We start from the raw sequence: 26,684 nt of genomic DNA on the forward strand, positions 1-26,684 counted from the left end.
TGTAACGATTTTTCGTGTTTCTCAGGTAGCCAAATACCAGAAATGAGCGACGTTATTTTAAACGAAGTATCAAAAACCACAAAAAATGTAGTTAATATGAATTTCACTTTAATACTTTTATATACAGTAGATATGAGTGACACTGATTAATTAAATTTGTTTTCCAATAGAAGACATTGCAGAAATTGGCTGTGAACTGAAAATAGATTTTGATTACGACGATAATGTTGATGAGTCCAACAATGATTAAAAACGTTCAAGTTTTTATACTTAAATAAAATGTAGTTTTTGAACCTCATCCCATTTTCTTTTTTTTTTCAATTCATTTAAAACATCGTTCAATATGATGGTTTCTAGTAAGCTAGTTGTTAATATAGGAATTTGAAGGTTACATCTTATTCATCGGCTTGCAACATACGCCTCAATACGACCTTGTAAGAATTTTCGAATATCGAAAAGTTGTCTGATTAATAAGGTACTGCAGTAAACTTGTGTAATATAAATTTTTTTATGCATCTGGGCAACGTATTTTATCGTCTGGCAAGATTTTTTAAAGTTTTCATAACGATCTCGAAATGGAAAATGCTCGTATTTCCTTCTGAACAATGATTCTGGCGCTTTAATTGACTAAAATTTGCTAATAAAACAGACTTCCAGACTGTTTCCTATGATTTTATTGTTTATTGTTCCCCAGTTTTCCGCCACCCCACAGGCGTCTGAAAAACGTGTTTCTCGAATCTTAAATCTATCATTCAACTGCATTCTCAAAATCAGACATATTGCTATGATAAATTTCAGTAATATTTGTTGACATTTTGGAACATTCGTCACCATATGTGACGCAAATTTTTTTTTAAATTAGCAATTTTTCGTTTAGGGTAATCGAATCTGTCGATTTTATACTGTTTTAGCCGTACTGCTATGAGACAAAAATTTTGGTCGTAGGTTTTCGTAGTACGAGTTGAAGTTTGTGCTTCATCTCTGATGACCTCGGTGTCAACGGGACGCTAAACCTTACGCTTTTCTCTTTCTTTACATAGACACCTCTATCGTGACACGATAAGCTTTAGAAAGGATGTAAGAGAGTGATTATAAATCAGAGTCTCAATTAAGTATGAGTCTATGATCTGCAGAAAAAAGAGAAAAACACACATAATTCCTGATGAATATAGCTTGATGAAAACTGTATTTACATAGTTCAAACATTCTGACAGTAGATTCTATAAACTACACCAAAGATTTTTGTATCCACAATGATATTTTCCTGAAGTTTAATGTTAGCACAGAATAAATAAATGAGAGGAGGTTATTCAAGAATCTTCTAATGTTTTCTAGATCGAAATCTTAGAACTACCAGTGAAACGTTAACATACAGGAGTATTTACACTTATTCATGGCATCTCACCAATAGAGACGGTTGCTTCTGTTGTCGAGCTGTCTGCTGCAGTCCCAATCACGGACAGCACAATAAATAAGGAATATATTGCTGTCGCTGGCACGCTAAGACTGCGGCAAGACGCTATCAAGATAAGAGATACAAAATACTGAATGCGACGGCCAAACCTGGAAACAGAATTTTACACTTATATGATTGCGTAGCGACTGTCAGAAGCAGCCTGAGGTACTAAGAAAAAACAAATGTGACGTAAAGAGAAATTAAAACATTGTTCTAGAGTATTTCTTTGAGGACATACACCCTCTTAAAAAAAAAAAAAGTAAATAGCGCACCACAAGTGGATTATCGAAATATCCAAATGGGACGAAAGTCGATAGATCTGAGTTACGTGTACAGGCAAACAACGGATAACTGACGTACGTGTACAGGCAAACAACGGATAACAGTTTCAGAAAAAAATGGTGATTTATTCAAGAGATAGAGCTTCACGAATTAAGCAACCGTATAATACATTGAGCCACCTCCCGCCATAATGCAAGTATTTGTTCAGTTTACGTTGATTCACAGAATGGTTGGACGTCCTCCTGAGGGATATAGTGCAAAATTATGTCCAATTGGAGTGTTAGATCGTCAAAATCCTGAGATGTTTGAAGGGCCCTGCAAATGATGCAGCAAACGTTCTAAACTGGGGGAGATCCGGCGACCTTGGTGATCAAGGCAGGATTTGGCGAGCACGACGACAAGCTGTAGAGCCTCTTCCCGCGTGCGGGTAGGCATTATCTTCTTGAAAGGTAAGCCAAGGTTGGCTTACCATGAAGGGCAACAGAACGACGGGGAGTAGCATATCGTCGACGTACCGCTGTGCTCTAAGGGTGTTGTGGATAACAACCAAAGTGGTCCTGCTATGGAAAGAAATGGCAGCCCAGACCATAACTTCTGGTTGTCAGGCTGTATGGTGGGTGACAGTCATGTTGAAGTCCCACGACTGTCTGGGCCGTCTCAAGACACGTCGTCATTGGTCATCGAGGCTCGGTTCGAAGCGGTACTCATCACTGAAGACAATTCTGCTCCAGTGGATGAGATTCCAGATCAAGGACGTATCTGAAAATGCCTAGGACAGCGGTGGGAAAGATGTACATCACGTCTACCAATTTCCGTCCCATTCGTACAACTCATTTGTGGTTCGTCGGTTACTTCTCTTTGTTTACAGTGTGTTTTCGATTTTGTGTGAATCTTTTGTGTACCACAAAAATCGTTTTCTCTATACAATGTAAGCGTTAACGTAATAACTATACTACTGTAGCTGGCATAACGAAACCAGGCAACTCAAGTTCGCACGTGTCACCCCGATACCTGCTTCACTCCTGGCCTTGTATTGTTGCCATGTAAAGTACCGACTGGTCACGCGCCACAGTTCGCTGCTTCCGAGTATTTTGTTTCGCTGTGTTCCATGAATTCATTGTGTTTTGAAGATAAGAGTGATACAGTAAAACTACATTTGTGCATACCATAGGTGCTCGTCCGCGTCTTTTTGTGGACGCCCGTACTAAATGGACGTTAGGGAACAAATAAAACATGTAATATCTATTGCCTTAAGGTTTTTTGACAAACTTGATCATGACGGAAAAGAGAGACGAAACATTAGCTTCGGTTGAGCACAAAAACTGATGGCAGAAGCATGTGAAGTCTCCTCAGAAAGAACAGAACAATGTTTTGGCGTCACCGAAACTTCTCCGAAGGTTGTAGGCGTGTGTGCTGCCTTCTATTCGCCATGACAAAGATTTAAACGGGAAAGTAGGTTTATTCAAACGGACTGACTATCTTAATGAAGTGGTCCGAAGGAATGTCTTAGAGTTCTATAATTCAGCACCTTACAGCCAGCAAACTTAGTGTCCAGCTACGACACGAAGTCGAGTACCACACGAGAGCTTAGAAACGTCAGTTTTTTGCTTTCTAAAAGGCAACGGTTTTTAGCACAGGAAATGTAAAGATGGACGCTAATTTCTTGTGTTTTAGATCGACGAAGGGATGTTGCTCCCTCGAGAATTACATTTTGGGGACTGTTCATTTATTGCATACGGTGGACAATAGGCCAATGTTATGAAGCATCTGTAACAGCTGCTATAATGTAATCGCTTCGGGAGGAAGGTAATATTTTCGGTCCTTTTAAGACAAGCCGTTGGAGCAAAATTCCTGGTGCTCGGATTCTTTAGTAAATAAATTGTTCTCAGAGGTGTGACGATACACCTAAAACTTGGCAGATTTTACCAAAATTAATTTCATAGTTTTCTTAACAACTTTCCGGCTGGAAGTCATTACTTCCGCGGATACCACATATTTTATAGAACAGTATTTGAATTACAGTTAGGCATTTTCGACTAATTGGTATGTTGCGGGAGTCTGCGCGAGTGCAATAACACATCTCAACTATTCAAGACATCTTCTCCTGCAACGAATCGCACACTATATAAATATGTAAGAATGGGCCCCACAAGCGAAAAGTGAAAAGAATTGAAAAATCTAAGATGTAAATACTAAAATTCTAACATACTGAATACTGCTTCATTAGAGGATGTATAGGTAGATTCCGAGTTACTAAATAACAAATTTTGAAGTAAGAAATTAGAAATGATTTGAGGCCATGATAGACAAATGATTATACTTTTAAACAAAGAATAAGGTTTTGGTTTATGCATCTATTGCCAATTAAATAAGGGAGTATCACTGAATTCTGAAAGGAGTTATTACAGAAGTAACAGCTTCGTTCCTTATCTCAAATGTTGACGTTGACAGATAGTGGCATTTGAATGGGTCTGTGCCGTCCCATCAAACCAGGACCATCCCAATAAACGAAACACTTTAAAAAATGAATTTACAAGAATTTCACTTTACGGACGGAACAGTGATGAGTCATGAACATCGAGTCAGCTCATTCGCACAGCTACTGATGCTTTCACTCTCAAGAAAAGGGGAAATAGGAGAAACTACAGAACTGTCTCCTAACTCGTTTAAGTTCAAAGTTAGCAAAATAAAATCATCTGCTTATTTTCGTAAAGCCATTTTTTTCGTCTCTCTCTTATTTTTGTCAATTTCTCGACGGTACTCCGTAACTAATTGACTTCACAATGGAATGGCCTTTGAACCATCAGTTTGCTTTCTTTGTCAACTGAGTAGTGATGGGTTTCTATTGTTCATTCAGTCTGAAATGCTAGTAGCAAAAAGAAGGAAGTTATGTAGCCAACAAAAATAACATACGTAAGGTAAAACCTACTTACCTGTCTCCTACGTAACAGAGGGCAAGGCCCACGATGACGGAAAGACCTTGAACAGTTGCCATAGTGTGACTAACTACCATTTTCTTCCCACAAACCCAGTTTTCTTGAGATGGCAGAGTCAGCGAAAACCATGTCTCATCATAGTCCCAACCGTACTGGCACGGTATTGTTTCATTAGTATGGTTCAGACTTGTAAACATAAGGCATTTGCTGTAGGTGCCATTCTCCCTATAAACATACAGACTGTGATCACCTGGAAACACTCAGTGATTGCAATGTAGCTCAGTAATAACATATTTTATCACAGGTCGCTCTAACTGCGAGTGGAGACTGTACGTTTTGGTTTTGCATCAGTAGATGAGAAATTTTAAGGTTAATACAAAAGATCAAAGTAAGATTTTGAAATATCAGCGCTAAATGTAATGCCATAGTTTATATATTCAATAATCACTGAGCAACTTGGAAAGAAGAAAAACGCACTACAGATATTGTCTACCTGGGAATTGTTATGCTCTTCCATTCTTCGATACTGACATTAGCTGATGTTCTCCCAGGAACGTGGCACCAATGGTCAGGCACCATCATTGAAATTACAAACATCTGACTCGGAACAGAGCATACAAGAACAGAAAGGCCAACATAAATAAGATTCAGCCGAATTTGGAACTTGCCGCGGCTCCCAATTTTCTCGAGAATGCCTTCAAATGTCACTTCATGATGATTCACAGTATTTAATCTCTCCGTTCCATCTTCTTTGTTCTTGACAGTCATCTGCAACATAAAAAATAGCTGGAATAAAACATATGCATATATGAAACCATCGAATTATTAAACGGCCTTTTATGAAAATTTGAAATGTTGTAAATATTCAGAACGGAAAAAATATCGACTGTTAAAAGACGATTAGTCTGACTGCAGGAGAGACAAACGCATAGGGAAGTAGTTCTGACCTACTGCTGGATATTGGAGACAAGAGTTAAGAAAAATCAAGACATGGACATAAGATTCTGTCGATTTAAAACGACTTTAACACTGTAAAAAAGAATTCTCATGAATGTAGGAATACAGTGTAAGCCACAGGAAAGGTCTGTCAGTATATAATATGTCCAAGAACAAAAAGGGAAAAATAAGAACGGAAGACCAAGACCACGAACAAATTAAGAGAGTGTAAGATAGAGTTGCAGGATTCAGACTCTACTATGAAATCCATATACCGAGATGCAATAATGGAAATGAAGGTACAGAAGTGTGATTAAAATTAAGGCTGAAAGAATGTCAACAATAAAAGTTTCTGATGACACTGCTATCTTCAATGAAAGTGAGGAAGAATTGCAGGACCTTCTGAGTGGGGAGTCTAGTGGGCAAACATTATGGACCGGGAGTAAACTGAAGAAAGACGAAAATAATGAGGAGTACCAGAAATGAGATTAGCGATAAATTTAACATCAAAACAGGGGACCATGAAGTAGACAGAGTGAAGGAGTCCTATGCTGAAAATAACGAAAGGAGGACGAAGCAAGCACGGCGTAAGAAGAAGAATAACGTAGATCAAGAGGGCATTCCTGAACAAAAGAAATCTATTAGTTTCAACATGAGCCTTATCTTGTCAATGTACATTTAGAGCACAGCATTGTTTGGAAGTGAATCACGGACTGTGAAAGATGGGAATCGAAGCGTTTTAGATATGGTTTTATAGAAGGGTGTTGAAAATTTGGTGGACTAATAAGAAATGAGCAGGATCTTCACTAAATCGGCGGAGAAAGGATCCTATGCAAAACACTGAGAAGATTAAGAGATAGTATGAAGGAAATTCTACCACGTTACTTGAGGGAGCTTTAGAAAATAAAAACTGTAGGTTATGACAAATGTGACAAATGACCGGTTATCGAAGATACCAATAATCTACCTATCAAGAAAAAAAGAGAGAGTCTCATGTCGAAAGGAGCCAGTATGCTGACTCTTTCATTTAATCATAATTTTTTGCCCTTTTCTGGAAACGTAGTATTTATTTACAACTATCTCTGAAATATTGACTTAATCAGTGTCAATATACAGTGGCACATGCTGATGGAGAGCTATCGTTTCGAACAGTGTGTACAACATCCAAAATGATCGGTAAGTTTAGTCCAATTTGTATTCAGTGGTAATATACGTTCTATCGTTCTAGGTTAGTCAGACCGTCCGTTTGCACTAGTCCTCACGCAGTTATACTTCAGCTATTCACATACTTTCTGTTATATGCACAATTCTTCGGTATTAAAGATGCAAGTTCTGTTTTCTATGAATCATACTGGATTATTTTTCCACGATAGAGGCTTGGTTTGTGAAATGGATTCTCATCAGATGATGGTAATTCGTGTCGAAGCTTATGAGAAACAATACATTTATTGACCTGTGTTGCATAGTGTTTTACTAGAAAGGTCATTCCTTTTATTAATGTTTTGATTAATGTGCCTCAAACAGAGCACCGCCATCTTGTTTTCATGTTCTTAGACGAAGAGAAGACTGAAGTGAGAGTCATTCTGATGATTAACTTTACACATAGTGAGCCATTATTGGAGGCTAACTACTAAATTAAGTACAAACTTATTGCATGCTAGTTACATTATCAGGAAATGAACAAGGTAAGAACAATGTACTGGACGAAACTTCCTGGCAGATTAAAACTGTGTGCCGGACCGAGACTTGAACTCGGGACCTTTGCCTTTCGCGGGCAAGTGCTCTACCAACTGAGCTACCCAAGCACGACTCACGCCCCGTCCTCACAGCTTTACTTCTGCCAGTACGTCGTCTCCTACCTTCCAAACTTTACAGAAGCTTTCCTGCAACCTTGCAGAACTAGCACTCCTGAAAGAAAGGATATTGCGGAGACATGGCTTAGCCACAGCCTGGGGGATGTTTGTAATGTACTGGACATTTATTAAGTGATTTTTCAGGTAGTTAGTTACTGAATTCACTCTGAACTGTTGGGTACATGACTGGGGAAACTGCCGCATAGCGCAACAGATCGTTATAAAAGGTAAATTGACACATGTCGGTACAACTTGGTGCTTTTGCAAAAATCATTCACTTAGACACTCTGTGCTATTTTCAGATATGCAGGCCCTTATCATACAGTTGTGCTTATGTAAAATAATGAAATTAGGTGCTACTAGCTATTAGATATACACACACAAACACACACACCTTTCATTTTAGAATGATAATACCAGGATTTTTTGATTCCTGTGAATTTTATGATAAGTTATTTGCTACAGTTTATTTCATGTAATGACTTTTCTTTTATGACATGAGGAAACTTCCAGTTTCGGAAAATATTTCTAAGAAAGTATTTCCTGACATTTTCTGATAGTATACGGCTTTTCTGAACACTTTCACCGATTGTGACGTCTATCACTGTCTTAGCCCACCTTTAGAATATTTCACTTTCTTGTGAGTTTAGGTCATTTTGCATACAGAGATAGCTTTATATATTTGCAATATATTCACTTTTGTACTTGTGGAATCCAGTAATTAAACATATAGCTCACAATATAATGATAACAGTTCAGTGATGCTACTGTGAATGCAGTTTATTTCTATTTAATTTCTGATTTGGATTATCATTTATGTTAGTAAAACATAAGATATTAACACTAATTGGTGGTATTAGGTAGTGAGCAAAATTTTTCTTTTGAGGTCAAAAACACAGTAAAATTGTTATCTTTTATTTGAGAAATAGGAAAGTGTGCATATTGTGATACATAGGGAGGCAAAATCTGAGTTTTGTGGAAGGGCAGTGACATTTTTTCTCTGAATTTCTCGCAGTCATATCGTTCTATTTTGTGTTCTGGGGAAACATTAATGTGTGCTGCTAAGATTTCTTCTGAAACGTTAATGTTATATTATTTATCTTATATTTTTTATCCGTTCTGTGTCATCTGGAAGGTAAATCGTCATATCTTTGTCTTTATGTACCAAACATGTCACTTGTTGATTGGGGAAGTTGTGTAATTCATTAGATTCCAGCAGAAAACGATGATGATTGGGGATGTTGTGTATTTCATTAGATTCCAGGATGAAACGGTTATTACAGGACATTATAACCAGCAATTGTTAGGCATAATACACAGATTGGTGGTATTAATGAGCAATTTGGAATGTAGTTCTTCTTAAAAAATAAAAATTTTTGATTGAAACAGTGAACTGAAAGCTTCAACCCACCTAATTTCCCTCCTCTCACTCGATTAGCTTGCTAAGTGAATTTGGTTACAGATCTGATTGATGAATCATTTCCACATAATTCCGACATACTAAATATGCTGAGCAAGTTATAATGTACGTCACCTGATTATTTATTTGCTGATTTTGGAAAATTTATCTGGGCTTTGGAGTGTTGTGTATCATACATGGTATTAGGTGAGGTTCAATACAATGAAAGATTGTTGAAAGTATTTAGGTTCTTGTGGATGACTGGACAGTTCTTTTGGTGAACACTTTTCACAGAATTTTTGAGTGGTTCAATCTCAAATTAATGTTTTACCCAAATTTCAGCTATTATTGTAGTAAATATTTTTGTTGTGTTTCTGTTTTGGATGCTCACTGATTTTAGTGAAATGACAGTTTGAGATTTATTCTACACTGTGGGGATAATTATGTGGTTTGTGGTGAGTTTGTAGACATACCAGTATTGTGGATTCTTCATCATTTCTTGCGAGGGGAGTTAGTCTTGTGAAAATTTTTAGCTGCTTGATAACTTGTGAGATCAATATGAGTTGGTTTATTGGTTTACCAAAGTATTTATTTTCTTTGCATGATGGACAAGTCCACAGTAAATATGAGATAGAGACGAGAAGCACTGATTTACTGTTGTTTCATGTCATTATTTTGTCCTTTTAAATAGAAATTACAGCATCACAGTGGCAAATTGTTTTTCTCTTGGTGTCAATTATTTGACTTGTGAATACTGTATTTGTGTGATTTAGTGTAATCTTGTGAGGCTAGTCAACAATTTTATTGTTTGTTTTAATTGTTGTGACAGAATGAAAAATAATGAAAACAAGAGAGGTAAGAAAGCTGAGGTAATGGAATATTCTGATCATGGTTTCTTGTGCAGGGCTGTTACTCAGAGATATCATAATATATTTAATTGTGAGTCAGTTATTATATATGGAAGTCAAGGAGTGTATGCTGTCGTCAGTGATGTAGATGTTGAATTTCAGGAGACTAGTAGTATTAATATGGGCAATGGCCTTGCCGCAGTGGATACACCAGTTAACATGAGATCACCGAAGTTAAGCAGTGTTGGGCGTGGCTGGCACTTGGATGGGTGACCATCCAGCCACTATGCACTGTTGCCATTTTTCGGGGTGCACGCACCCTCGTGATGCCAATTGAGGAGCTACTCGACCTTGTAGTAGCGGCTTCAGTCAAGAATACCATCATAACGACTGGGAGAGCAGTGTGCTGACCCCACGCCCCTCCTATCCGCATCCTCCTCTGAGGATGACACGGCTATCGGATGGTCCCGGTAGTCCACTCGTGGCCTGAAGATGGAGTGCTAGTGGAGTAGTATTACGATGAATGAGATTGTAGCTCGGTCTGATGAGGTTCAACCACATGAGTCCATTGGCAGTTGTGGTGCATCAGGAGGTGCTTCTACTGCTTCTACAGCCAATTCCGTTCAGGTTGAATAACAGTATAATAATTCAGTTCCTTCATTTAGTTTTTACCAGCGTTTTCTTAAAGGATTAGTTGCATCTTTAACTGAGACCATATGGCCTAGTAATGAGTACAGTGTAAAGTTAAGAAGTAACAGGAAACGACTCAGTGAGAAATTGGAATCTAGTACAAGTGAACTGCAAGTATATGTGAGATGACCTAATGAGAACAAGTAAAGAGGGGCTCGTGAGAGATTAGGGGATAGAAAACAAACTAGTGAAAGGGAATTGATTGATAAATTGGAGGCTAATATTACCAATCTAGAAGAACACATCCATGGTTTAGAACGAAATGAGAACTAATAATTGTATAAATTACAGGGAAATTTACGGAACTGAGTACACAACTAAGAGAGAACTTGTATGCAGACTTCGCTGGGAAGATTTGTAATGCTGGGTGTAAACTTGCTAATGTTGAAGGGAGTCAAAATCAGTTTCAAGTGGTTGTTAATGAACAAGTTAAGAAAGTTTTTATAAATTTAAGGGAGTAATTCGAAAAGAATAAAACGGATTAATTAGGAATGTTTCTACTGATGGGCAATCAAGAAGTTGTTAATCTAACTCAAGAACAAATGTCACATTCTATATTATTACCAGAGCTAGAAAATAGCTCTGAGGAGTTGAAGGTCAGTGTAGAGAAGGGATGGTGAAATATTAAAGATGATATTAAGCATACATTTAAGGTGGATGATTGCTGTGGTTGATACAATCGTGATGAAGTATCTTGTTTTGATAATTATTTTTCTCATGTGTAAAAAAGTTTCAGGTGATCAGCAGTACATCCAGTAACTTGCTTTGGCGTTGTAAGATACAATTTGTGCGTCTTTACTTGGGGGGGGGGGGGAGGGGGGGCTCCAATGTGCGTGTGTGCATTGGCGAATCATATGAAGAATTTAGACATCTATTTCCGTCTACGTATATGTTCTTTGGGAGTATGATGTTAAAAAATCTGTTCTTGAACAACGCCCACAGCCCAGATGAATTGATATGTCTTTGGCTTATGAAACTTCTTCCATATATGCGTCCAATTATTCTTGCGGGCCAGTGTGAAGATGATCTAGGAGATTTCCAAAGGTTATTGCGAGAGATGGAGTCTGAGAGTCATGGTGAAGGGAATGGTCGCTCAGTTTTCTCACTTTGCCCCACACCCACAGGGATAAAGAAGGTATATGATTGTGACAACTTGACTCACATAAGGGTCTGCGAAAATTAACCACCTCATTTCTATTGCGGACATCCTTCTGATGAGTCCACCTGTTATTGTCACAAGGGTCGATTGCGCAATAACAGATAGAGTCTTCGGAGGGATATCCTACATAGGAATGACTGTTAATTTAGGAGAGAGAAAAGTGAGTAGAATTTGAGAAAAATATATGGGAGCACCAGACTTCCTTTTGCTATTGAGTTACTCAATGTGGAATAGATTGTGTTTTTTTACAAAAGAAAACACGGCCTATTGTAGGCTGTATATTACTGTTCTTCATTTAATTTGTGCAATTAGCTAATTTCAGCTTTGCGTCATTTGCAGGTACTTGAATTTGAAATATACCAACTTAGAAGAGAGTAACATTGTGTTCATACATCGCTACATAGGTAACAACATTACACAAATCGAAATGGCACATTATAGTGTGGTAAACCTTCTTAAATGTGTGCCATAAACTTAAGTACATCACATTTTACATTGTGTGGGTATTGGAAACGTCTTACACATATGTGATCGTACACCATAAACCATAAATACATGTGGACAGATTCCAGATCGTAATGGTACACTGTCACATGTCACATAATAGTAACTCAAACAACAAGTACTGCAGCCTGACAACTGCAGATAGCTACATGATTCTGTCAAAGATACTTACAGCTAACGCCGCAGAACCATCTATAGCAACATAAAAGGAGTACATTGCATTAATAGATGGTATATTGGTTTATGCTCATGTATTGTAATCAGTGAGAGAAAGATGTACAAACAATTTTGTCATAATTTTTGTACAATACGTTAGAAGTAGTTCTCAAACTAGCTACAGGATTTGTAAATTATTTGCAAGAAAAGTATTGAAATTTCATGCAGCGCAATAACTCATAAAAATATATTTCATAAACTGTTTTAAGGTTAAAGGTTGTAAGTCATAATTCATGTCTATGTTATAATTCATGTTGGCATGATCTGACATATTTGTTGTTTATTAGTTATTGTAAAACTATGTGCACTGCGTTTCATTCAAGAATCAAGTCTGTTATAATCATGTCATAATTTCACATTTAGAACAGGCCTGAAATTATAATAAATCTGAAATTACACACATCAAAAAAAGTATTGCATCACCCTAGTTCCTTGAGCTCCTGAAGGCGAATGTTGAATGTGGATACTGTATCACTGACACAGTCCCTTTGACTGTTCATATATGTCACTAAACACGCCCAAAGATGTAAACAACCATGCATGGGCAGCGCCTATTGGACGGAGGGGGTCCGACAGCCGATCAGTTCCAGTTACTCAACCAGGAGGGAGATACACACCTCGTGTTACCTGTAGTTCAACCATGCCTAGACGGTCAATACCACTGTTCGATCGCGTCCGGATTGTTACATTGTGCCAGGAAGGGCTCTCAACAAGGGAAGTATCCAGGCGTCTCGGAGTGAACCAAAGCGATGTTGGTCGGACATGGAGGAGACGCAGAGAGACAGGAACTGTCGTTGACATGCCTCTCTCAGGTTGCCCAAGGGCTACTACTGCGGTGGATGACCGCTACCTACGGATTATGGCTCGGAGGAACCCTGACAGTACCACCACCATGTTGAATAATGCTTTTTGTTGAGCCACAGGATGTCGTGTTACGACTCAAACTGTGCATAATAGGCTGCATGATGATCAACTTCACTCCCGACGTCCTTGTTGAGGTCCAACTTTGCAACCACGGCACCATGCAGCGCGGTACAGATAGGCCCAACAACATTCCGAATGGACTGCTCAGGATTGGCATCACGTTCTCTTCACCGATGAGTGTCGCTTATGCCTTCAACCAGACAATCGTCGGAGATGTGTTTGGAGACAACCTGGTCGGGCTGAACACCTTAGAGATACTGTCCAGCGAGTGAAGCATGGTGGAGGTTCCCTGCCGTTTTGGGGTGGCGTTATGTGGGGCCGACGTACGCCGCTGGTGGTCATTGGAGGCGCCGTAACGCTGTACGATAAGTGAATACCATCCTCCAACTGATGGTGCAACCATATCGGCAGTTTATTGGCGAGGCATTCGTCTTCATGGACGACAATTCGCGCCTCCATCGTGCACATCTTGGTAATGACTTCCTTCAGGATAATGACATCGCTCGACTAGAGTGGCCAGAATGTTCTGCATACATGAACCGTAACGAACATGCCTGGAATAGATTGAAAAGGGCTATTTATGCACGGCATGTCCCACTTTGAGGGATCTACGCCGTATCACCATTGAGGAGTGGCACAATTTGGGCCAACAGTGCGTTGATGAACTTGTGGATACAGGATACAGGCATGCATCAACGCTAGAGGACGTGCTCGTGGTATCAGAGTTACCGCTGTGTACAGCGATCTGGACTACCACATCTGAAGTCAAGATGATGTACTCAGTAATGAAACAAAGCAGTAGTCTGTGCCAGACATATCGGCTCTTAGACAATGTGTCTAATAGTTTAATTTAATACGACAGTATGCCATATTAGGCAATTTATAACACTTAAAACACTTCAGAATGGCACTCCGAAATCATGATTGTGTAAGAGTAAATGTAACACTGTAAATAAACAACAGTGTAACGGTGGTACTGACTTTAAAGAAACCTCAGAAGGTCTCGCTGTATGGTAGTACAACATGCAATGTGTGGTTTTCTTGGGCAATAGCAAGGGCGGAAATGATATTTACATTGATCTCTATTCCAGTTTTCTGTACAGGTTCCAGAACGCTCGGAACCGAAATGATGCAAAACTTTTTTTGATGTTTGCATATTTCCCATGAAGAGCAAGTAAAAAGTCGTCACATAGGACAATCTATAACAAACAAATATGTGTCTATTTGTCTCTCTTATAATTTAAAAAGACCTCAACTATTAGAGCCCGATGGAGTTGCATTACATTCATTGTGTAGTGCCTTGAAGTCCGGTTTCAGAGCTGTATCTGAGCAGCCATGCTACTCTGATAAAATCGCATATACTGATGGAGAGCCATCGTTCTGAACAGGCTGTAGCCGGCCGGTGTGGCTGTGCGGTTCTAAGCGCGTCAGTTTGGAACCGCGTGACCGCTACGGTCGCCGGTTCGAATCCTGCCTCGGGCATGGATGTGTGTGATGTCCTTAGGTTAGTTAGGTTTAAGTAGTTCTAAGTTCTAGGGGACTGATAACCTCAGTAGTTAAGTCCCATAGTGCTCAGAGCCATCTGAACAGGCTGTACGACGTTTAAGATAACCGATGAGATCATTTTAATTTATTTTCAATGCTAAAATACGCTGTTTAAGGTTAATCAGGTAGTTCATTCGTATATCCTCGCGTCGATCTACTTCCGAGTATTCATGTGCAGCTGCGTAGGCTCATAGAGACTGTAACTTATTAAGTAGTGGGAGGCTGGTTGGTGCGTCGCTTTAAGATCATTTCCATCTGTTACGTCTTCATTTTTTAGATGTTAAAGAAGCAAGAAATGCGAGTTCTCTTTTGTATGGATGACATTAGTGGCTTCGTTTTTGTAAAGAGTATTGAGAGTAGGATTGTCATCACGAGATTGAAATCTGTGTCCACATTTAAGAGGAGTAATACATTTATGATCAACGAAGTGTGTTGCGTGGTGATTTACAAGAAAGATCATTCCTTCTCTTCACGCTATACTTAACATGAATCATATATAGGGTGTCACCATCTTGTTGTCGTGACCGTAGCTAGACATAAATCTGTGTTGAAAGTCATTCTGATGATTAAATTTACGGGCAGTGACCCATGGTTGGAGGCCAACTATAGAATTATGTGCAACTCTTTACACGCTAGTTAGTTTTTCTGGAAATCGATATGGTAAGACGATGCTTGTTCCTATGTTCTCGGTTGCTGGCGTGTTTGTGTGGTATCTCTTCGACACGGAATAATTATCGTTTAACGTACAAGACATACTGGAGCACTATTAAATGATTTTTCAAATAATTATTTACTGTATTCGCTGTGAGTTGATACATCATGATTGGGTAAATTTCCTCATAACAGAACAGATGACTATAAGTAGAAGCTAACACGTGTTAGCCATTATGGTGCTTCCACTAAACTATTCATTTACGAACTCAGTGTTATTTTCAGCTATGCAAGCCCTTACCATCCTGTTGTGTTATGCATGAAAATGAGTATTGTGTGACTAGTTGAGAGGTATTTATTTGAGTCAGCGTTAGGAAATTTTTCATGGCCATTATTTTGCATATCACTTGGCTGTTGAGGCTTGCAAATCACTAGATATGAGAGTGGTAGAAGCTTTTTCAAAAACGCACACACGAACACACACACACACACACACACACACACACACACACACACACACACACGTATACACATACACATTTCAGGATTAAGTTCCACAGATACAGATGTTATAATTAATTTCACGTAAACAGTACAATTTTTATTCATATTTTGACAAAAAATTGGAGAAAACACAATGAAGCTCCTTTTGAGCTAGATTCGTATGCCGTTTACGTGCAGCACGAACACTCATGCATTTCCGAGCATTAGTTTGGCCTATGGTGTTTCGCCTTGCGTTTTAAGTAAACCGTTATAGTTTCAACCTGGATTGTTGCTTAAGTGTGTCATAATGTCTTCAGACTGAACACCAGCTTCACTATCGTCGATGTCTGCAGATGGTAAAAGCCTTATAATTTCGTCATCAGAAATCGTACCGCAATCAGCCTGATATTCATTTCGCAGCGTCATTTACTCCATTAACACCTATATCTGAGCTGCCTATAAAGTTTGTAGATGAGTCAATGAGCTGTATAGTACCCATACATACCACAAAAATGGATGTACGTATTTTTAAACGTATGTAATAGTGTGTGTATTTAAGTATGTTCCATAACTTCTCCTAAACCAGCTGACGAGCTAAACCAAAATTGGTACACATATCACTTACACTTACCGTGTAAGTGTAAGTGTGGGAGTAGGAAACAACTTACTCTCAAAGGGGTGTGCCCCACGACGTGCTAATACACATATTTTATTGATCCAGTATTCAAGTGTGAGAGCAGGTAGTGACTTGGAGCAAACGTTACACATAATTGCAATCCTTTACGAAACTTTGCCTTCCTGATATTCCCCATAAAACGACGAAACGGAAAAAGTTATTTCCCTTACCAAGCTGTCGCTCTTTATGCTCTGAAACTGCTGCATGAGCCTCGAGGTTTCAATTTTTTTACCTCTTCGATACTAAGTGTATTCGCAACACTAGACATATTCACGTATATCGCAGGATGTAAATGCAAAATTATATTGTACAGCACATAGTTTAGGTGTTATGACGTTATAAAGATTGCACTGCTTGGAAATGAAACTGCAGAACAAAATTCGACACACATACAGTTGGGATATATGTACAGTGACTCGTGAAATATTTTAAATATACGACATTCGCGTACACCGTCAAATCTACGGGTAAAGAGCCCCTCCTAAACATTAGGGTCGATTTCAACCAAATTTAATAGACGTATTACTGCTATCTGAGGGTAAGAACTAGCAACCTCCTGTTGGGATGGGGCTGATAATGCAGACACAAAAGAGGAAGGACGAGATGGCAATACACAGAGGAGGAAGAAGAAAATGGACACAGAAAGGGAAAGGAGAAGATGGCTAGAGAGAGAGTAGAGGAGCAGAGAAAGGAAAGAGAAGCTGGACAGAGACCAAAGGTGGAATGGGGGTAAGATGGGCAGAAAGAGGCGGACGAGGAGAATGGTCTGTGGCAGCGGAAAGGAAGGGGTGGAGATAGAAAGAAAAGAGGAGGGAATAGACAGGGGGAAGAAGGAGCTGGGCCTAGAGAGAGGGAAGAGGAGAGGGCAGGATGAGATGGACAAAGAGTGGGGTTGGAGGAGGTGGACAGATAGAGCGGTGAAAGAGATGGACTGAGAGGAGGGAAAGGAAGAGATAGATAGAAGACTGGAATGAAAACATACTCTTGCAACTCTGGGTACTTAACTGATCTGTACGAAAGAAGACGATCTGGATGAACCGGAGATCCAGATTAATGAGGGAATGATAAATTAGGATCTACCGTAGCTCCTGTAGCCCGATTGAAAGTTTGTGGCCTTTGACAGCGAGCCGGTCAGACGCTGCCGCCACCGGTGGGCCGCCTGCGTCAGTGTGACGCCAGTGCTCTCGGATTCCTCCTCCTTATTCCACCTCAAGTTATTAAATGAAAACACGCAAAATACATCACCTTACTTATTTGTTTCTGCCAAGCTGTGCAGTGATTCTAAGTGCAAATGTGGGTGAACTCAATTGTTTCAGTAGTTCCAAAAAGTGCTTTTTCCCAATTTAAATTCCCAACAACATGCACACATAAGAATTTTAAAATTGCGCCCTATTTATTATTTCGTCACCACGTGTTACACTTAACATTGGTGTACTAACTTTTGATGCGCAGAACTGAATACGTTGTGCCGTTTTTAAAACTCGCGGTGGCACTATTCGGAGGAAACCAGTCAATGATAATTTTAAGAACTTTGTCTACAATTTCTACTGTTTCTCTATGTATGCTTGGACTGATTACAATACTAGTGTCATCTGCAATAAGAACTAACTCTACTTGTTATATATTAGACGGAAAATCGTTGACACATAAGAGGAACAATAGCAGATATAACATTGAGCCTTGGGAAATCCGCCACGTGATTTCTCCTTAGCCAGAGTAACGTTGGCGAACTACATTGGCTGAATTACTAAATACTGCTTTCTGCGTTATTTTGGTTAGATATGACATTATCCATTGGGGCTATAACAAAAACGCATAAAGATCAGTTTATCTAAGAGAGGGACGCAAGGTGAACGAGTGTGTAGTTTCCATCCAAATTGCCATCTTTAGCTTATAACGACACGTCATTAATGCATTCCTCCCCACACGCGGTTGGCTGGAATGTAAAACGCGGCGTTTCAGTTCGGTCGCCTCGTCCCACACGAGCCCTGTTGCGTTCTCCGGCAGCCAGACCACTGGTACTGCACCGTGCACACTAGTCGCCCCCGACACTCGTTTCCTCTGCCGGTCTTGCTACGGCATCTTCAGCCCTAAATGATAGGCCTACCGCAGCAACGTGTTTCAGGACCTCAAAAACTTCGCGTTAACGCACTTCGTATCACTTGGCGACCTACTTGCTAGTCCAGTACGTCGACCATTTGCAGACACTAGCTTTCACTGCGACCCAGAGACAGACAGTTGTCAAACCACGTACTCTTATTGAGTTTACAAGACACATTTCTCATCATTTTACCTCACGGTGAAGAGAGGAGTTACATGAAGCAGCAAGTAACAGACATACTGGACAGAATCAAACCATGACCGTTAAAGAAGATATTGCAGCAGCCCGCACAATGCTCACAACACTATACTGGAAACGTCATACGGAAACAAGTTAGAAATTTTTTATCCTTGTTACACGACTATCTATGATACAATCAAATCTCACATACTGATTATTAGCTAATGCACTGGGAGGAACGATGATGCTACCGTCTATTAGATGAATGAGCCGAAGGGATCGAAAGAAAGCGCTCCTGTCGGCATGACCAATTGAAAAACTCCGTATGTCACGGGAGTGCCGTGTCATCTCATGCTCTTGCTGTCAATCACTACGTTTACATGAGGCTGCCAAGACCAGAGTTTGTAAAACGATACCCCAATAAAGCTTCTGGTTGGTGACAGGAGGCAGCGTCGGGACTTCATACATATTCAGCCGTGTTCTAAACGCGATAATTATTTTTATTCTTGTTTTTTGTTTTTCATTTATCTACTCACGTCTGTATAAAATTACTACACGAATGTTTTCCAGTGCATGTTGAAAAGGCATTGTCTTGTTCGTCTACTAATTGTCTGTTTGGCGAATGAATTAACAAAAAAGAAAAAAACAAACGAGTGAATTTTTTGAAACTGTTTTCGGTGAAATTCCTGTAGTATTTCTCGAGTCATAATCAGTCACAAACGTTAGTTTCCGGTAAAATGATTCATTCTGCATGGTTTACCGCTAAATTATTGCATACGCGTAAAACCTTCAGCAATGTTAAAGACTTCCTGGCAGATTAAAACTGTGTGCCCGACCGAGACTCGAACTCGGGACCTTTGCCTTTCGCGGGCAAGTGCTCTACCATCTGCCAGGAAGTTTCATATCAGCGCACACTCCGCTGCAGAGTGAAAATCTCATTCTGGAATGTTAAAGACATTTCTTCGCGCTATGATCGAGGTGTTCGGAGTTTCTTCGTTTCCAATGCTTCTACGATCATTATCATCCAAGGGAATGCACCAAATGTTAGTGAAGAACGAACATTAAAATGGTAAGAACTGACTTTGACGATCTGAAGGGAAACGGTGTTATGACTGCGGTAAAGCCGTTGGCAGAAGAAAGCAATACAGTGATGCGAAAAATGGAGAAACAAGAAAAGCGCTATAACAATTAGTTGTAAGGTTACGAGAATTTAAAAAGATTGTAACTCCTGAAAAATACCCAACACACATACTCGTATATTATGTATTTAAAGTATGACACTTATTGTGGAAGCCAGCTATAATTTGATAATTAATTTTACAGCCTTGTATAGTCTGATTTGATAACAAATGTTCGTTTAGTAATCTTCTACAGACAAGGGTAGGTAAACGAAAGAAAACACTAATAAAACGAAATCAATAACTGGGTTTCGAACGCGAGCACACGGTGTGCAAAAGTAGGAAGCCGCATTCCCATTCACCGTGCCACCATTTCGGGTGAAGTGACTGCGATCTAAAAGGCGTATAAAATACGACGATAAATTTGACGGCAGTTTTCTCAGAAAAACTCGGATAAGCCAATACACGTGTTCTCTAATTCTGAGCACTCTTCCACGAAGAAAAGTTTCTGGGAAATCGGGCAATGGCACTTACCGTGCTCCCCTCGCCAGCAGCGGACAGCATCACCCACCCCTCATCGGTTCTCGGGAATAAATACGACGGTGCTACCACACTGGCCTGGTACTACTATCGCATTCTTATTACTCCTAAAACATTTGGGGGATGTTTTTGCGTTTCTAGGGTCATTACAGTAAAAATGGTAGCTCTTTTCTCGTATAATTCTGAAATTGGAAGTGTTGTTACATACGAATACTGCTCGTGGTCTTGAGGTTGGCGTTGCTAACTCTGGCTCACAGCGTCCTGGGTTCGATTACCGCCTGAACGCAGATTTCGTGCAGTAGGAACTGTGTCTGTGTGTTTGTGTCTGTGCGCGGCCGTCTGCGTGTTTTTCTCATAATCATTACATCATGTTCGACGGGCAATTTGCCGAAAGCGTGTCAAATGAGAACCATTGTACCAGGAGGACTAATTCCCAGGAAGGGGGTCCCAGCCAAAAATGCCATACACAGAACCTTAATCTAATACACTACGGGCCATTAAAATTGCTACACCAAGAAGAAATGCAGGTGATAAACGGGTATTCATTGGACAAATATATTATACTAGAACTGACAAGTGATTACATTTTCACGCAATTTGGGTGCATAGATCCTGAGAAATCAATACACAGAACAACCACCTCTGGTCGTAATAACGGTCTTGATACGCCTGGGCATTGAGTCAAGCAGAGCTTGGATGGCGTGTGCAGCTACAGCTGCCCATGCAGCTTCAACACGATACCAAAGTTCATCAAGAGTAGTAACTGGCGTATTGTGACGAGCCAGTTGCTCGGCCGCCATTGACCAGACGTTTTCAATTGGTGAGGCAACTGGAGAATATGCTGGCCAGGGTAGCAGTCGAACATTTTCAGTATCCAGAAAGGCCCGTACAGGACCTGCAACATACGATCGTGCATTGTCCTGCTGAAATGTAGGGTTTCACAAGGATCAAATGAAGTGTAGAGTCTCGGGTTGTATAACACATCTGAAATGTAGTGTCCACTGTTCAAAATGCCGTCAATGCGAACAAGAGGTGACCGAGACGCGTAACCAATGGCACCCCATACCATCACGCCGGGTGATACGCCAGTATGACGATGACGAATACACGCTTCCAATGTGCGTTCACCGCGATGTCGCCAAACACGGATGCGACCATCATAATGCTGTAAACAGAACCTGCATTCATCCGAAAAAATGACGATTTGCCATTCGTGCAGCCAGGTTCGTCGTTGAGTACACCATCGCAGGCGCTCCTGTCGGTGATGCAGCGTCAAGAGTAACCGCAGCCATGGTCTCCGAGCTGATAGTCCATGCTGCTGCAAACGTCGTCGAAGTGTTCGTGCAGATGGTTGTTGTCTTTCAAATGTCCCCATCTGTTGACTCAGGGATCTAGACGTGACTGCACGATCCGTTACAGCCATGCGGATAAGATGCCTGTCATCTCGACTGCTAGTGATACGAGGCCGCTGGGATTTAGCACAGCGTTACGTATTACCCTCCTGAACCCACCGATTCCATATTCTGCTAACAGTCATTGCATCTCGACCAACGCGAGCAGCAGTGTCGCGATACGATAAACTGCAATCGCGACAGGCTCCAATCCGACCTTTATCAAAGTCGGAAACGTGATAGTACGCATTTCTCCTCCTTAGACGAGGCATTACAACAACGTTTCACCAGGCAAAGCCGGTCAACTGCTGTTTGTGTATGAGAAATCGGTTGGAAACTTCCCTCATGTCAGCACGTTGTAGGTGTCGCCACCGGCGCCAGCCTTGTGTGAATGCTCTGAAAAACTAATCATTTGCATATCAGAGCACCTTCTTCCTGTCGGTTAAATTTCGCGTCTGTAGCACGTCATCTTCTTGGTGTAGCAATATTAATGGCCAGTAATGTAGTTAGCACATCCGGTCCAGGCCGATCAAATAGACCTAAATCAAATCGCTACGAGTAAGATGGTGCAGTGGGCAATGGTCTGCAACCAGATTTCAGAGGAGTGGAATCAGATCCTTTTCTTAATCTGTAATCACAGTGGCAAAGACGACGCCTCTAAAGGTCTCCCGATAACATCGTCCGACAATTGGCTATCAGTACATCCCATATCCCTCCATGAACCATGGACCTTTCCATTGGTGGGGGGGCTTTTGGTGCCTCAGCGATACAGATAGCCGTACCGTAGGTGCAACCACAACGGAGGTGTATCTGTTGAGAGGCCAGGCAAACGTGTGGTTCCTGAAGAGGGGCAGCAGCCTTTTCAGTAGTTGCAGGGGCAACAGTCTGAATGATTGACTGATCTGGCCTTGTAACACTAACCAAAACGGCCTTGCTGTGCCGGTACTGCGAACGGCTGAAATCAAGGGAAAACTACAGCCGTAATTTTTCCCGAGGGCATGAAGCTTTACTGTATGGTTAAATGATGATGGCGTCCTCTTGGGTAAAATATTTCGGAGGTAAAATAGTCCCCCATTCGGATCTCCGTACGGGGACTACTCAGGAGGACGTCATTATCAGGAGAAAGAAAACTGGCGTTCTGCGGATCGGAGCGTGGAATGTCAGAACCCTTAATCGGGCAGGTAGGTTAGAAAACTTGAAACGGGAAATGGATAGGTTAAAGTTAGATACAGTGGGAATTAGTGAAGTTCGGTGGCAGGAGGAACAAGACATTTGGTCAGGTGACTACAGGGTTATAAATACAAAATCGAATAGGGGTAATGCAGGAGTAGGTTTAATAATGATTAAAAAAAAGGAGTGCGGGTATGCTACTACAAACAGCATAATGAACGCATTATTGTGGCCAAGATAATCACTAAGCCCACACCTACTACAGTAGTACAAGTTTATAAGCCACCTAGCTCTGCAGATGATGAAGAAATTGATGAAATGTATGATGAGATAAAATAAATTATTCAGGTAGTGAAGGGAGACGAAAATTTAATAGTCATGGGTGACTGGAATTCGAGAGTAGGAAAAGAGAGAGAAGGAAACATAGTAGGTGAATATGGATTGGGGGAAAGAAATGAAAGAGGAAGCAGTTGGTAGAATTTTGCACAGAGCATAACTTAATCATAGCTAACACTTGGTTCAAGAATCATAAAAGAAGGTTGTACACATGGAAGAATCCTGCAAATACTAGAAGGTATCAGATAGATTATATAATGGTAAGACAGAGACTTAGGAACCAGGTATTAAATTGTAAGACATTTCCAGGGGCAGATGTGGACTCTGACAACAATCTATTGGTTATGAACTGTAGATTAAAACTGAAGAAACTGCAGAAAGGTGGGAATTTAAGGAGATGGGACCTGGAAAAAATGATTAAACCAGAGGTTGTACAGAGTTGCAGGGAGAGCATAAGAGAACAATTGTCACAAATGGGGCAAAGAAATACAATAGAAGAAGAATGGGTAGCTCTGAGGGATGAAGTAGTGAAGGAAGCAGAGGATCAAGTAGGTAAAAAGACAACGGCAAGTAGAAATCCTTGGGTAACTGAAGAAATATTGCATTTAATTGATGAAAGGAGAAAATATAAAAATGCAGTAAATGAAACAGGCAAAAAGGAATACAAACGTCTCAAAAATGAGATCGACAGGAAGTGCAAAATGGCTAAGCAGGGATGGCTAGAGGACAAATGTAAGGATGAAGAGGCTTATCTCACTAGGGGTAAGATAGATACTGCCAACAGGAAAATTAAAGAGACCTTTGGAGAAAAGAGAACCACTTGTATGAATATCAAGAGCTCAGATGGAAACCCAGTTCTAAGCAAAGAAGGGAAAGCAGAGAGTTGGAAGGAGTATATAGAGGGTCTATACAAGGGCGACGTACTTGAGGACAATATTCTGAAAATGGAAGAGAATGTAGATGAAGACGAAATGGGAGATACAATACTGCGTGAAGAGTTTGACAGAGCACTGAAAGACCTGAGTCGAAACAAGACCCCGGGAGTAGACAACATTCCATTAAAGCTACTGACGGCCTTGGGAGAGCCAGTCCTGGCAAAACTCTACCATCTGGTGAGCAAGATGTATGAGACAGGCGAAATACCCTCAGACTTCAAGAAGAAAATAATAATTCCAATCCTAAAGAAAGCAGGTGTTGACAGATGTGAAAATTACCGAACGATCAGTTTAATAAGTCACAGCTGCAAAATACTAACGCGAATTCTTTACAGACGAATGGAAAAACTAGTAGTAGCCGACCTCGGGGAAGATCAGTTTGGATTCCGTAGAAATATTGGAACACGTGAGGCAATACTAACCTTACGACTTATCTTAGAAGAAAGCTTAAGGAAATGCAAACCTACGTTTGCATTTGTAGACTTAGAGAAACCTTTTGACAATGTTGACTGAAATACCCTCTTTCAAATTCTAATGGTGGCAGGGGTAAAATACTGGGAGCGAAAGACTATTTACAATTTGTACAGAAACCAGATGGCAGTTATAAGAGTCGAGGGACATGAATGGGAAGCAGTGGTTGGGAAGGGAGTGAGACAGGGTGGTAGTCTCTCCCCGATATTATTCAATTTTTATATTGAGCAAGCAGTAAAGGAAACAAAAGAAAAATTCGGAGTAGGTATTAAAATTCATGGAGAAGAAATAAAAACTTTGAGGTTCGCCGGTGACATTGTAATTCTGCCAGAGACAGCAAAGGACTTGGAAGAGCAGTTGCACGGAATGGACAGTGTCTTGAAAGGAGGATATAAGATGAACATCAACAAAAGCAAAACTAGGATAATGGAATGTAGTCGAATTAAGTCGGGTGATGATGAGGGAATTAGATGAGGAAATGAGACACTTAAAGTAGTAAAGGAGTTTCGCTATTTGGGGAGCAATATAACTGATGATGGTCGAAGTAGGGAGGATATAAAATGTTGACTGGCAATGGCAAGGGAAGTGTTTCTGAAGATGAGAAATTTGTTAACATCGAGTATAGATTTATGTGTCAGGAAGTCGTTTCTGAAAGTATTTGTATGGAGTGTACTCATGTATGGAGGTGAAACATGGACGATAACTAGTTTGGACAAGAAGAAAATAGAAGCTTTCGAAATGTGGTGCTACAGAAGAATGCTGAAGATTAGCTGGGTAGATCACGTAACTAACGAGGAGGTATTGAATAGAATTGGGGAGAAGGGGAGTTTATGGCACAACTTGACAAGAAGAAGGGAGCGGCTGGTAGGACGTGTTCTGAGGCATCAAGAGATCACAAATTTAGCATTGGAGGGCAGCGTGGAGGGTAATAATCGTAGAGGGAGACCAAGAGATGAATACACAAAGCAGATTCAGAAGGATGTAGGTTGCAGTAAGTACTGGGAGATGAAGAAGCTTGCACAGGATAGAGTAGCATGGAGAGCTGCATCAAACCAGTCTCAGGACCGAAGACCACAACAACAACAACTACATCCTATATCCTTCGCCAGTTTTTGCGGATAGCAAGGAGATTAGAGTTAGATCACCTCTGTCTCGCCATGGACTTGGCGAGTGCTGGAGTTTCTTTCCTTAGCTAGTTGAATAATCAGACAAGTTTCACGAAAATACACTGACTGAAAAAATCGCAAAACCAAAATATAATTAATGCAGAATGATGAAGCTTCGGGAATATGTTTGTCTAGGTAACATATTTAAGTGATTGACATTGCAACATCACAGATTAAGGTAAGGGCTTGATAAGCCATTGCAAATGTGAAATACTGGTACATTAATGACCTGTGTAACCGCCAGAACGCTGAATACAAGCATGTAAACATGGATGCATTGTGTTGTCCAGGTGGCGGTAGTTAGTTTGAGGGATGGAGTTCCATGCCTGTTGCACTTGGGCAATACAGGATCCGTTAATGCGTTTGGGGATGACGCTGGAGTTATCCATCGACGACAGATATGGTGATCGAACAGACCAAGGCAACATCTCGACACTCTGTAGAGCACGTTAGGTTGCAACAGCGGTATGTGGGCGACCGTTATCTTGTTGGAAAACACCCCCTGGATTGCTGTTCATGAATGGCAGCAAAGGGTGTCAAATCACCAGGTTCACATACGAATTTGCAGTCTGGGTGCTTGGAATAACCACGAGATTGCACCTGCTGTCATCCAAAATTGTCACCCAGACCACAACTCCAGGTGTAGGTCCAGTGCATCTAACACGCAGACATGTTGGATGCAGGCCCTCAACTGGTCTCCTTCTAACAAACACACCGC

The 26,684-nt window shown here is 40.6% G+C and overlaps 1 protein-coding gene across 1 annotated transcript in view; it reads right to left on the reverse strand.

Moving 5' to 3' along the window:
* Positions 1-26,684, reverse strand: part of LOC126176733 (solute carrier family 22 member 7-like) — an 80,919-nt gene that overhangs the window by 48,328 nt on the left and 5,907 nt on the right. Inside the window, exons 2-4 of the mRNA XM_049923902.1 lie at positions 5,168-5,442; positions 4,672-4,899; positions 1,406-1,563 (exon numbers count right to left, since the gene is read on the reverse strand). Of these exons, the coding sequence (XP_049779859.1) occupies positions 1,406-1,563; positions 4,672-4,899; positions 5,168-5,442 (661 nt within the window). The remainder of the gene's footprint in view (positions 1-1,405; positions 1,564-4,671; positions 4,900-5,167; positions 5,443-26,684) is intronic.

Source organism: Schistocerca cancellata, chromosome 3, assembly GCF_023864275.1.
Source record: "Schistocerca cancellata isolate TAMUIC-IGC-003103 chromosome 3, iqSchCanc2.1, whole genome shotgun sequence".
Lineage (NCBI taxonomy): Eukaryota > Metazoa > Arthropoda > Insecta > Orthoptera > Acrididae > Schistocerca > Schistocerca cancellata.